The 15,332-nt window shown below is 31.0% G+C and overlaps 2 protein-coding genes across 2 annotated transcripts in view; one reads left to right on the top strand and one right to left on the bottom strand.

Annotated features, from left to right (window-relative positions):
• Positions 1-4,522, top strand: part of LOC133203535 (endothelin-converting enzyme 1-like) — a 15,217-nt gene extending 10,695 nt beyond the window's left edge. The window contains exons 15-16 of the mRNA XM_061339306.1: positions 3,993-4,042; positions 4,399-4,522. Coding sequence (XP_061195290.1) covers positions 3,993-4,042; positions 4,399-4,522 — 174 coding nt within the window. The remainder of the gene's footprint in view (positions 1-3,992; positions 4,043-4,398) is intronic.
• Positions 4,523-5,307: 785 nt separating this feature from the next.
• Positions 5,308-13,431, bottom strand: LOC133203670 (uncharacterized). Its single transcript, XM_061339436.1, has 2 exons — positions 13,353-13,431; positions 5,308-7,305 (listed from the first exon to the last, which is right to left on the bottom strand). Exon 2 carries the CDS (start codon positions 7,302-7,304, stop codon positions 5,334-5,336), a length of 1,971 nt encoding a protein of 656 aa, XP_061195420.1. The 5' UTR covers position 7,305; positions 13,353-13,431; the 3' UTR covers positions 5,308-5,333.
• Positions 13,432-15,332: the final 1,901 nt, after the last annotated feature.

Raw genomic sequence — 15,332 nt, 5'->3', positions numbered from 1 at the left:
TTAATTTATTTTTTTTGTAAAGATTAATAATTTGTATTGTTATTTGACCAAAAAATTCGTAATGATTATACAATGACGACAAACAATACTGACAATTTCATTCCACCACTCAAAAAAACGAAAGTGTGATATAAAAGGCATTTCTAAACTTGACCGAATAACAATTTTTTTTTTTTGTCGCTGACAAATTTACTATTATAACGTCCTCATTAAAAAGATCGATTTCAACTCTCATTCTCAACATAAGCATGAAATTTTGTATATAATATATTTAACCATACATGCATTTGGGGTTACAACATGAACATTTGTTAAACTTACATGTATTCCACTGCAAATCTTCATGTCGATTTTCTCATTCACAAATTTCAAGACGAAACAATTAATACATCTAATTCACATCTTAAAACAAACGTTGATGTATCTATTGCAAAGAATTATAATTTTTTATTGTTGAAATTAATTCCCGTAACGAATAACTTCCGTTAAGAATTCCCCCCCCCCCCCCCCGAAAATAATTAATGCTAAATTCGTTCCAGATTTCAAAAGTCTATATTAGTATTTGTTTTTATACACAACGACAGAAAACGAAAATATGCCAATTTCATGTTTATTTTAATAATTAAAAGCATTATAACTTAATTCCGCAACACTGCCTTTATTAGGACCGCAGCTCATCCGCAGGTACAAATAAATAGAAATTGTTGTAAAATGTTAACGATACCATATTTGTCGATAATTCTTTTTTTTTTCCAAAACGCACTGAAATATTCTTGATAAAATTATGGTGCTAAAGTATATATTTGAAGTCACTATTTTTGAATTCATGTTGTATATCCTTATTTTGTCCTTGTTTCGTCTGAGTTGAGATTGCTTTTAAAATGCTTTAACTGCCAATGACACAACGGCATTCTTTTTTTCTTAGACTTTCACCTCATTTTGCAGCAAAATCTGCAGAAATCATCCTGGATTAGCACGTAAGAGGAATTTAGGGCATAAGTCATGAAAGAGAGAGTTTACGTCCTCATTTTCTGAGAACATCAAAACATTCACTAGTTAATTTTCTGCGTTTTTAAGAAAATCATTTTTCTTGTGCACGGAAATAATTTTTTGCGGTCGTTTTTATGCTTTGTATCAATCTTAATTTTTGTCATTGTATATAAAGTACATGCAGACAAAGTTCGCAGAATAAATAATTTTTATTGGGCATGTTAATTTTACTAAAATATTGCCCCCCAAAGTATGTAAGTTATATATTGTACATAATAAATATTGTACATGTATTTGTTTGACAGTTTATATACTCTTCTTAAAAGAACGACCCGTACAGTTTTGAAAATTCGCACACCGTTTGTCCAAAAGGTTTTTTTTTTTCTTGTGAAAAAAAGTCATTATCTAAAAGTGAAAGCTGAATAGTTAATAAATTACAATAATGCATAAAATTGACAGCTATTGCATCATATACCACGTGCCGTAAATTCACACCCGAGTTCTCTGCAGGTGTTCATTCATTCATTCATTTATTCTCTCAAAAACCATATGAATGGTACAAGAGGTACATATATACATATTTACAATAATTATGGACGAGCAGAGATTACAGGAGGACAGACAGTGTCAAAAATTTTGATGATAAATATACACAATTTTCTTAAGAATGCTGGGTCAGTATTTGTCATTAAATTACAGAATTTTATAATATTTGGATGTACATAGTATTTCTTTAACAGAAAATCGAATATTACAAAATACATTACATTCCAGTAAGTAATGAAATTCGTCTCCAATTTGATTATTATTACATAAATAGCACACTCTTTCATTTCTTTCAACATTATTCCATCTACCCACCTCTATGGGAAGACGATGGTTACTTGTTCTGAATTCTGAAAAGATATTTCTAAATTTTCTTGGTAAAATAGTTAAGTATTTTTCACATTCAAACTTTGTTTTAAAAATTCTATATGTAATACCTTTACTGGAATTATTCATATCACTATACCATTTTTGTAAAAATTGGTCTTTAAGCTTTTGGTTTATTGCAGTCGCAATCCATTTAACACTATGAAAATTTTGATCATTCCAAACATTACATAGTCCTGCAGTGTTAAGAATATTCTGTATGCAAGATATCCATGGATTATTGATTCCATTTTTGGTATATTTATTATAAAGGTGTAAATAAATAATTCTACAAATCTTATTCTCATTTCCATGTAACAGTTGTGCAACACGTACATGCAAGGATTCTAGTTAATTGAGTTGTTAGTGAATAAATTAATTTTAATCTATCGCAGATAATATCGTAATAAAAATATTATACTACCATTTATGATTTATTCTTAGTAGGAAGCGTTGCGGGACATCGTGAATGCATGGCGGTACCTCCACGTGAAACGGTCTGGGAAAACACAAGAAATATATAAGGAAATTTTTGAAGGATTTCAATTTTTTCATGTTTGATTTCAATATAAAGTATAGAATTGGTGGGAAAAAAGAAAAATAAATAAATAAAATAAAATAAATAAATAAAAAAAACCCGGCATAGAATAACTTCGTGATAAATAATGTTTAAGAACTGTTCGACAAAATTTTATCACATTTTTTCTGAGTATCTGATATTCTTAAGCTTGAAAAGCATCCACATTCAGAATATTTTTTTCAATGATATTTTTAAAAAAAACAACAACAAAATAATGCTACACAACTGAGGAAAAAAAAGGCTACCCTTTTTCGTAAAATGATTAAATATCCGAAGCTTGTTGTTCAAGTGTGCGCTTGCCACAAACTGACATCGACTCCCAGTGCCTGAATCAAATTTTCAGTTTTTTGCATGACGTTTTCATCTTCAGTGGCAGGGATGCCACTAGCTGTGATAGTAATCTCATTGTTATTTAGCGGATCTAACGAGTGTCCGGTGATTCCAAGGTGATTGCTGTTATCCCCTGTTACATGTTTTTCTAAATTGTCCAGACGTGATTGTATGGATTGTATAGAAGTGAGAATTTGATCAGTACGATTTGTCTCTCTAGCAATATCTAAAGATATCTCATCCTTCAATGATCGAATCTTTTTTTCAACATTTTCCATCAAATCAGTTTTTAATTTGTCTAACTTGGACTCAAACATACGCTTCATACTTTCCTGATTATTCTTTAAATCAAGGACTACAGTTAATAGTGTATCTAGTTTTCCTGACACAGAGGCAGAGGTTGTTTGGTTTGACGCCATATCTATATTATCCAGTGACTTGTCATGGAAAGTGAATAAATCGAATACACTATTAACTAATTCACTGTCAGTTTCACTTCTAGTACTATCATTAAGTTCCTCTGTAGACGCGTATAAAATAGAATTCGCTTGATTCAAGTAACTGTTGTAGTAAAGTTATTATAGTACCTTAATAAATAAAGTACACATACTTAAGTAATTATAGTACTCACGTAACTGTAGCAGCAGTTATTTTAGTACCTTATTAAATGAAGTACACATACTTAAGTAATTATAGTACTGAAGCTACTGAAGTAATAAACTAATTAAAGAACCCTACAATGCAAACACAGTACTTGAGTAATTATAGTACTCTAGTAAATGTAGTACTTAAGGAATTGTAGTACTTACAAAGGTAAGTAATCATAGTACTCGTGTAGTTATAGTGCTTAAAGTAATTGTCGTGATCAACTAATTGTAGTATTGAAGGAATTGACTATTGTAGTACTGAAGTTATCAAAGTACTTATAATAATTAGAGTATTTTAGTAATATGATGTAAATATAATTATAATGTAAAAATTGAAACTATAGTAAATTGAGTTAAATTGAGTACTCAAGTAACTATTTTCTTTGCGATAACAAGAATCTCAGAATAATTAAAGTAAACCCTTGCAAATTTTATATTTTCTCACTTTATTTGAGCTGAAGAGAATGAAGTTCCATAGTATTTCCTGATCTCATCATTTTATGCAATTCAATTATACTTATATTTCCTTTTAGCAAACGTGTGAGGTCGATAAAAAGTCAGGGATAGTTTCAAGTCAATACAGGTAAAAATCGGGAATAGTTTCAAGTCAATACAAGTAAAGTGGGAATAGTTTTTACTTATTACAGGTAAAAGTCGGGGATAGTTTCAAGTCAATACAGTAAAATCGGGGATAGTTTCAAGTAAATACAGTAAAAATCTGGGATCGCTTAAAGTTAATAAAGGTTGAACCGGGGATAGTTCCAAGTCGATACAGGTAAAAATCGGGAATAGTTTCAAGTCAATACAGGTAAAAGTCTCTAGGCTATTTTTATTCAGAATTTAATACTTCTCTTTCAAATTTTTGTTAAAAGACAATTTGACTGACTTCATATGTACACAAACAAACAGAACTGTAATATTTTCATGTATTTTTTGTAGAGTGAACAAAATTCTGAGAAATTCTGAGGAGTTTCAGCAAGCATTCTCGTGTCCAACAGGTTCTCCAATGAACGCAGACCGAAAATGTCAGCTTCTATCTGGCCTAGGGAAGAATTTGTCTTAATAATGGAAACACAGTAACACCGAGGAGAAGACGACCTGTTTGAAAGCAGGCGTTTTGGATAAGATGACAACAAAACTGAGAACATTGAAAAAAGTATACATTTCAGTGCAACATGAATGTTCTGTCAGAGACCAAAATGGTAATTTTTTTTTTTGAAAAAAAGAAGGGCAATATTTTCATTATCAGCGAGTCAAAACAATAGAACACGGCACCATTTCTACAGGCACCACAAAACAAAAAAATCTAGCTGTGCAAGTAAAGATTTCTTAAATTTGGGGATATTTTTGGATATTTCCAAAAATGGTCCGTAGAAAGGCCTGGAATGTACTGAATAATGGACATGAAAAAAAGTATAAAGTAGACGATACATATATTAAAAAACATTCAGCCTCCATTCATCAAATTGTTCTACCTCATTACGTAGCTGTGCAAAAAATGTTAGGCAGCGTCAATGATATATCATCAAATTCGCGCCAGTACATATAGTTAGTATTTGTACATTAAATATGTTTGTTTTGGATATTAAATTATCATGGCGATGAATTTGTTTTCTGTTTGTTTTATATCAATCAATGCTCAACAACGTGCAGTAAGTGCAAACAGCTTCCATGTTACCTGTACATGTTTCACAAAAAGTTAAGATAAATATATTGTGCCCATAAGGGAATGGTAATGTGCTACTTTCAGGTGCGGTAATACTCAATATAATTTTATTAAGACTTCTAGCACCATACAAGTAAATGCTGATATTGATTGTTTTTCAGGAATTGAATAACTGGGACATTTTTTATGTTTATTTATTAAAATATTATCAAGATGTGCAAAAGCAGAATTTTCTTAGTTTGTGGACATCAATACAGACAGATTGCTTGCCATACGCATTGATTCTACTGATATCACTAATCATTTTATAGGAATGGTCAACTTCATCAAACTGCATAGTGGCCTCAAACACGGCGTCCCCTGGAACAGTGCTGAATGTTAGCTGATAATTCACTTGAGCTTTAGATCGGTTTCCATATTTCACAAACCTATTGATGACGTCATTTTTACTCTCTTGAAATCTTAGCACTTTTTCTGACGGAAGTAATTTAACTGCAGTTTTGATTTTTCCTAATTTAAGAAATGCACATTTATTAGACACTTCAATAAGTTGACTGTTTATGTTTTTAATCATATAACTGGCAATTTTTTGTACTATTTCATTGGTGGGAGATAGCGTTTGAAATTCTGCGCATGTGCACCAGTGAGGAAGTATTCCTGCGTCCTCACATCCTCTGTCTTCCGGTATTTCCTTAAATAAACTAATTCCTCTATTTTTAAACCCCTTTCTAAACGGAATCGATTTGTTAAAATATAGGATATCAGAGAGGGTTTCATAAATGTCGAATGGTGTCGTCAGTCTGTGGCTATTTGTCCTTAGATTGTCTGCATACACGGGATATTTTGCCAGAAACCATTGTGGGAAAACAAAGAAAAGAAAAGGCAGTCGTTCCTCCATTTTTCCGATGTACGACTCACGAAGTTTGCCGAATCGCATCCCATGATCACTGTACAAAATTAACACTGTGTTGTTCAGTTGTTCGTTTTCTCGCAGTTTCTTGAGAAAATTTAAATATGGAATATCTGCATATCCAGCACTTTGGAGAAAGTCGTGAGTTAAACCTGTGATAAACGAAAATGCAAAATGTGGTTCGTATTTGTATTTATCCATAAAGTTATAGATGTAACTGAGGATTATATCAGTCTCTAAACGGTCTGTTACGCAGTTATGGCTGTCATACCAGACACTTTTATCTGTTGTCATAGCCAATGAGAAGTGTCGGTTGAAGTAATCTGCTGGCGACCGATGAAAACCAGATTTTAGATAATCAAAGATAGCGATCTCGGGTGCATCTTCTGCGTAAAGAGTCCTATACCCTTTTGAAGCGAATTGTTTCCAAATGAAATCGTATTTATCAAATGGAATTTTACTCATGCTTTCGTTCCATGGTACCTCTTCTAAGAATTTTCCCATCGTCATTGGAACAATATTCACGAATGTATTGTCTGCAACCTTATTATAACCTGTCATTTCAAAGGCACCGAGTTCCTCCATTAAAAATGTGCGCATGCGTTTCAGATATCTCTGTGAATTTAGCTTTGAGATTGAATCAACGCCAATCATGACAACATTAAGCGTCTCCTTCACGTACGGACTGTTCTTATGTTTAACAAACGCAAGTGAACACCTTTCTTCCACATCAGGTTTCGGTAAGATGAATTGATGAAAATTTGTATAAATTTTTCCATGGTTGCGATTGTAGCACATAACTCTGATAAATTCATGTTTCATTTCAACTGTACCATTGATTTCATCACTGATTTCCAAATATGTAAAATAATTGTTGTCATGGTTATCTGGCGGTCTATAAATCGGTTGATATCTACAGTAACCAAATTCTTCACTCCATCTGGAATGGCTGACTGCTGTCCAGTTGATCTGAAGTTTGGTTCCGTTTTCGAATGTTAGCGATAGCTTTTTGTTACACAAAATCGGGTTTTGTTGAGGCTTGATAAAATGCACTACTGAAGGGTCATATGGATCCAGGTTAGGGATTTTACAAGCCGGGGTGTCCACAAGGTAAGGCGTTCTGGCGTGCCAAGACCTTGGCATTTCGGAGCTGATTGCACGTCGGTGAAAGGTTGTGTTGATAAACTCGATGGTGGACAAGACAGCAATAGTGGAGAGAATAGTGACCGCCACCTTAAGGTACAAAACAAAGGAACAGCGGGAAAACATCCTGTAATGACAACAGTAAGATATAAAGTCACAACTTCATGTACAACAGTAAGATCTTAAGTCACAACTTTACGTACAACAGTAAGATAAAAAATCACAACTTAATGTACAACAGTAAGATTTAAGTCACAACTTTATGTACAACAATAAGATATAAAGTCACAACTTCATATACAACTTCATGTACAACAGAAAGATATAAAGTCACAATTTCATGTACAACAGTAAGATATAAAGTCACAACTTCATATACATCAGTAAGATATAAAGTCACAACTTCATATACAACAGTAAGATTTAAAGTCACAACTTTACGTACAACAGTAAGATATAAAGTCACAATTTCATGTACAATACTAAGATCTAAAGTCACAACTTCATATACAACTTCATGTACAACAGTGAGATATAAAGTCACAATTTCATGTACAACAGTAAGATATAAAGTCACAACTCCATATACATCAGTAAGATATAAAGTCACAACTTCATATACAACTTCATGTACAACAGTGAGATATAAAGTCACAATTTCATGTACAACAGTAAGATTTAAATACACAACTTCATGTACAACAGTAAGATATAAAGTCACAATTTCATGAACAACAGTAAGATATAAAGTCACAACTTCATGTACAACAGTAAGATCTAAAGTCACAATTTCATGTACAACAGTAAGATATAAAGTCACAATTTCATGTACAACACTAAGATCTAAAGTCACAACTTCATATACAACAGTAAGATATAAAGTCACAACTTCATGTACATCAGTAAGATATAAAATCACAACTTCATATACATCAGTAAGATATAAAGTCACAACTTCATGTACAACAGTAAGATTTAAAGTCACAACTTTACGTACAACAGTAAAATATAAAGTCACAACTTCATGTACATCAGTAAGATATAAAATCACAACTTCATAAACATCAGTAAGATATAAAGTCACAACTTCATGTACAACAGTAAGATTTAAAGTCACAACTTTACGTACAACAGTAAGATATAAAGTCACAACTTCATGTACAACAGTAAGATATAGAGTCACAACTTCATGTACAACAGTAAGATATAAAGTCACAACTTCATTTACAACAGTAAGATATAAAGTCACAATTTCATGTACAACAGTAAGATATAGAGTCACAACTTCATATACAACAGTAAGATATAAAGTCACAACTTCATGTACATCAGTAAGATATAAAATCACAACTTCATATACATCAGTAAGATATAAAGTCACAACTTCATGTACAACAGTAAGATTTAAAGTCACAACTTTACGTACAACAGTAAGATATAAAGTCACAACTTCATGTACAACAGTAAGATATAAAGTCACAATTTCATGTACAACAGTAAGATATAAAGTCACAATTTCATGTACAATACTAAGATCTAAAGTCACAACTTCATATACAACTTCATGTACAACAGTAAGATATAAAGTCACAACTTCATGTACAACAGTAAGATCTAAAGTCACAATTTCATGAACAACAGTAAGATATAAAGTCACAATTTCATGTACAACACTAAGATCTAAAGTCACAACTTCATATACAACAGTAAGATATAAAGTCACAACTTCATGTACATCAGTAAGATATAAAATCACAACTTCATATACATCAGTAAGATATAAAGTCACAACTTCATGTACAACAGTAAGATTTAAAGTCACAACTTTACGTACAACAGTAAAATATAAAGTCACAACTTCATGTACATCAGTAAGATATAAAATCACAACTTCATATACATCAGTAAGATATAAAGTCACAACTTCATGTACAACAGTAAGATTTAAAGTCACAACTTTACGTACAACAGTAAGATATAAAGTCACAACTTCATGTACAACAGTAAGATATAGAGTCACAACTTCATGTAAAACAGTAAGATATAAAGTCACAACTTCATGTACAACAGTAAGATATAAAGTCACAATTTCATGTACAACAGTAAGATATAGAGTCACAACTTCATATACAACAGTAAGATATAAAGTCACAACTTCATGTACATCAGTAAGATATAAAATCACAACTTCATATACATCAGTAAGATATAAAGTCACAACTTCATGTACAACAGTAAGATATAAAGTCACAATTTCATGAACAACAGTAAGATATAAAGTCACAACTTCATGTACAACAGTAAGATCTAAAGGCACAATTTCATGTACAACAGTTAGATATAAAGTCACAATTTCATGTACAACACTAAGATCTAAAGTCACAACTTCATATACAACTTCAAGTACAACAGTAAGATCTAAAGTCACAATTTCATGAACAACAGTAAGATATAAAGTCACAACTTCATGTACAACAGTAAGATCTAAAGTCACAATTTCATGTACAACACTAAGATCTAAAGTCACAATTTCATGTACAACAGTGAGATATAAAGTCACAACTTCATGTACAACAGTGAGATCTAAAGTCACAAGTTCATGTACAACAGTAAGATATAAAATCACAACTTCAAGTACAAGAGTAAGATATAAAGTCACAACTTCATTTATAACAGTAAGATATAAAGTCACAACTTCATGTACAACAGTAAGATTTAAAGTCACAACTTTACGTACAACAGTAAGATCTTAAGTCACAATTTCATGTACAACAGTAAGATATAAAGTCACAACTTCATGTACAACAGTAAGATTTAAAGTCACAACTTCATGTACAACAGTAAGATATAAAGTCACAATTTCATGTACAACACTAAGATCTAAAGTCACAATTTCATGTACAACAGTAAGATATAAAGTCACAACTTCATATACATCAGTAAGATATAAAGTCACAACTTCATATACAACAGTAAGATTTAAAGTCACAACTCTACGTACAAAAGTAAGATATAAAGTCACAACTTTACGTACAAAAGTAAGATATAAAGTCACAATTTCATGTACAACAGTGAGATCTAAAGTCACAACTTCATATACAACTTCATGTACAACAGTAAGATATAAAGTCACAATTTCATGAACAACAGTAAGATATAAAGTCACAACTTCATGTACAACAGTAAGAACTTAAGTCACAATTTCATGTACAACAGTAAGATATAAAGTCACAATTTCATGTACAACACTAAGATCTAAAGTCACAACTTCATATACAACTTCATGTACAACAGTGAGATATAAAGTCACAATTTCATGTACAACAGTAAGATATAAAGTCACAACTTCATTTACAACAGTAAGATATAAAGTCACAACTTCATTTACAACAGTAAGATATAAAGTCACAACTTCATATACAACAGTAAGATATAAAGTCACAACTTCGTGTACAACAACCCATAGTTTGAATGTCCATATTGTGGCAATGCAACCAATTACTAAATTGGTCTTTATTGATCCGTAAAAGATCTTCGTTTCTCCTATGTGGAATAGTATAATATTTTTATAATTATGTAGAAATTGGATGAAAATGTTGCAGATAATGCACATGTATATTCAGGGTTCAGTAGCCTACATAATGTATGATTAAATAGAAATTATTTAAATCAATTATTTATCAATGCGGCCTTACTCTCAACATTTTCAAGATTTTATCCATGTAAAAAAATGAGAAATACGACAAACGTGTAGAAACTTAACTTGGAAAACATTTAATATAGAGGGCAAAAAGCATCACTACAGTCATATTCAAATACATGTACATGTATTAATTAAGTAAATCATTTTGCAAAACATTCAATATGATTGAGAAAAAGTGCTGAGAAATAGTGTTCCATTTTTATGCATGGGTCAATATTTAATTAGAGTACTATGTATTAACATGTCATTGATTAATATGATTAACAATGCTCTGTCTATTGTAGCTATTGTATCTTCCCTCGGTAATTTAATTTCTGGTCAAAGACACAACGACATCGATGCCGAATTTCATTTCAAAACTGTTTGCATTTTAACTGATGTAAATATTACCCTTTTGTTCTAATAACTGTTGGTGACAGTTTTGATATTTTCTAGCATAAATTTTTGCAGATATTTACCAAATGGATACAGTTTCAGCTGCACGTGTTAGTAATGGAAGGTGAGACTATGGAGGTGATTGTCACAGGGTCTTACTTCTGGCTCGGGGGCCATAAAACTTAGTCGCGCTCACTTTCGATCTCAGTCTCACTTTTCCACTATTAATTCCTTTTGTAAAAGTGAGACTGGGATCAAAAGTGAGCTCATCTAAGTTTTATGCCCCCAGAGCCTGGACATGTTAATCGAGAGGGGGGTCATTGAAGAGAAAATTTGACATCGTGAAAGTGAAAATATGTCTTTGGAATTCCAGGCTAGTTATTTATTTATTTATTGCAGCCCGGAGGACCGGGCTGCTCTATACATATAAGTTTAAGTGTTGGTATATGGAGATTGAGGTGGGAGAAGTTATTCAGAATTAAAGGTTTTCTAAACATTAAAAAGATTGTTAATCAGCATGTCCTTTCCCTTTATAAATTACGAGATACACAATATATTTACTTCCATAAAGTGAATCTGTAAAAATATATATGTTTTTCATATTTAATATATAAAGTTGCTTATCATTTACTATCGAAAAAAACGACAGGTCCCTTTTTTTAGAACATTGAATTTTACTTATCGCATAAAAACGTAAAAAAGTACTTTACACAGTTCGTGTTTTATATTCTTTAAGTGAAAGATATTTTTGAAAATAGGTGATGCATGTGTCTGGTTTCAAATTATATTTTATGCAGCCAACATTTACTTGAGGAATTGATAAAGTTTAAAAGGATATCGTTTTTGTTCGATTTTCATCCGACTATAAGTTTTCAAAATATTCTCGACTATCGTCTCCATCATTTAGACGCTTGCCTTTTTCACACATATCGAAGCGGTTTGATGATCAAGACTCATTTCCATTGTTTACTTTATTTATTTCCCGGGCGACAATTAATGGTTACATCAATGTTTTCTTGTTTATTTTCTGAAGGGGGTATATAAAAATTTAAAAATCATTAATCTACTTGTGTAAGGAGTGTGCCATGTATCAAAAAGAATAGGCAGAGAGAGAGGGGGAGCAGATTGTTTGTACATTATGAACTGTCCTCTTTATAAATGTATAAATTAAAACTGTACCAGGGTATACTTGGTGGTTTGCCAGTACTGTCCATGCTTTCAGTAAATCAATAAAGATACATACCGGTACATAGCATTACATACATTTCTTATTAATATAAAATATAGAGCGGTCTTGAATAGATCATGCACAATAAGTACACTTAAAAGAGATTTAAGAGCTACATGGTAATTTATTATGTACATATGAAATGTATCACTTGTATATTTAAAAAATGGACCATTTCTTAGCCATTACATGTACATCTGACACGGATTATTTTGCATTTTTTTCTCCACGTGACTTCTTTCCTATGAATAAACACCGGGTGTAGACGGCCCCCTGTTGTGATGCGAGTATATCTGGTATAATTTGAGAATTTCAGATTTATTTGGATTATACTCTGTACAGCGGATTAACCATAGGGGGTCAATCAGCTTCCCTAGCCAAAGTTCTCGTGACATATGTATGTACACAGTACACAACAAACAATTCAGAAAGTACATGACTAATAATGTTCCAGGAATTTCTTTAACAGTGTTTAAACGGTTTAAAAATTCATAGTTTAGTTTGATATCGGAATATACGTGTATTTGCAATTTTTGGTTAAATTGGTTAGGCTATCGTCACCTTGTATTCATGGTATTGTTCCAAACTAGCAGAACATATATTATTTCTTTAATGGTTCGCACTTAAGTTGACATCGTAATTGATTATATTTAGGAAAGTTTAAGATTATAGTTCAGTGGAGTACTTTGGTCTATACAAGAACTTGGAAACAGCATTAAGTAAACGTATTCTATTGTTTACATGTAAGATGTTAGCATCATACATCTTGGCGATGGCAAAGTTCTGCAAACTATTCACTTTGAGTTATTTACATGTATCATTGGGTGATTTATAAACATTTAGAACTTGAAAAGAATAAAAATCTCACCTTCTAGACGGTATTGACAGCAATCAACACTGTAACTTTGAACGTGTGTTAAGTTTTTGAAACTGTTGATGATACCGAGTCTCGCACTGCTTTATCTACCGAGTGTGTTTCTGTGCTTGTGTCTGGCTGACTCAGCGGGGCGCGGATCTCAGATTTCATCTTGTGTGAATATGCTGATGTAATGTATGTAATTAATGTATACAAACTTACAGGCATACAAACTTTAATCTTGTACAGTTTTAATCAATATACACCCTTCAATAAGGGCTTTATGTAGCCATGCGCCGTCGCAAGCTACAGATTTTCTCTAGATGCAATAGCGGATTAAAAATCTTACGACGATAATAGTGCAACATGTGCATGCTAATTTCCAGTTATTAAATTCGGTCTTAAATGATATTCTTTCGTAGCAATAGAGGATTTTAAAAAGCTTAAGGTGATAATAGTGCAACATAAGCCATTTTAGTTAGGCATTTATTAAACTCGTCTTTAGAGTGGTATATTTATTAATTTATACACTTTAATTGCTTATTTTTAAAGCAACAGGTGTGGACACAAACACAGTGGTTTTTGAACTTAAAAAGTGTCCTTTCAAACACAAAGAAAATACATGTTCAAATATATACAGACGCATTAGATACAATAATTAAAAACAATTTACAAAATTTGTCATATTTCTTATATTGTACAATAAACCAATTAAATATATATGATATGAATAAATAGTTTCGAATAGAATGGGGTTTATATTCTACTTAATGAAATGGTCTGCAAGGGGCAAAATTAATTATATAGAATAGTGCATTTCTTTGATTAGAAAATTTGCATACTAATTTTTCGAAATATCTATTTAATATCTATTTGATGTTTATGTGTTCTTTTATTCCTTGTATCAACAGATACATCAGAGAAACATAATTACATGCATGTAATTACATATAGTATATACATAATTGACATGGCTAAAGAAGAGAATATATATAATATATATTACAATATATTCACACAATTTAAAATGACATTGAGATTAAATGTTTACATATATATATATATATATATATATATATATATATATATATATATATATATATATATATATATATATATATATATATATATATATATATATATATATATAATATACATATATATTGTTGTGACATAGTAAATCACTCTTAAAAAATTAATATTATACATGTAGTTCTAATTTACTTTCCCGTATATGGCTTGCTTCTCTTAAAAAATTTCCAAGACCCCTTAATTCCTTTACATTTCGAGCGCTAAATAGTTGTATTAATTTATATACACTACTATTTTGATAATAATATCTTTTAATATATTTCTTTCTTATATTTTCATATGTTGGGCACTGTAAAATAAAGTGAAATTCATCTTCTATTTCATCCTGATTACATAATATGCATTTTCTATCATTTCTACTAGTATTCGTGTATCTACCCCTTTCAATATATAAATTGTGATCAGACATCCTAAATTTTGAAATTATTTCTCGATTTTTAACACTTAAAGGCTTGTTAAGGTAATATTGAAGGCAATGTGTTTCTGTAAGATATTTGTATAAATTAGCTTTGGGCATAATGTTAATTTCTGCTCTTATTTCCTGAATGTAAATATCTTTCATTCTTTGTTCAATAAGTTTAAATGCATATTTTTCATCATAATATGTATGCATCAAGAAGTTTAATCCTAATTTATCTAGTTCTGTTTTAATGTTTACAATCCATTCATCATTTTCCTGTACCATTTCTTCATAACACGTCTTCAGAATACAATTTTCTGTTTTTCTCAGCTTTAACCAATATTTCATAATTTTTATTTTTCTTAAAATATGGCAGGGAAATCTACCTAGTTCAAGATAAAGAAGCTTATTACTAGCATTCTTTTTTAACCCTAAAATTTTTTTACAGAACAGTACACGAACTTTTTCTATATCAATTCCTTTGTTAAAACCCCATACTT

Source organism: Saccostrea echinata, unplaced genomic scaffold, assembly GCF_033153115.1.
Source record: "Saccostrea echinata isolate AGI-Se365-2 ecotype Australia unplaced genomic scaffold, CSIRO_AGI_Sech_v1 ptg000051l, whole genome shotgun sequence".
Taxonomy (NCBI): Eukaryota; Metazoa; Mollusca; class Bivalvia; order Ostreida; family Ostreidae; genus Saccostrea; species Saccostrea echinata.
The sequence above is the reverse complement of the archived record's forward strand: the minus strand, read 5'-3'. Positions and strand labels throughout refer to the sequence as shown.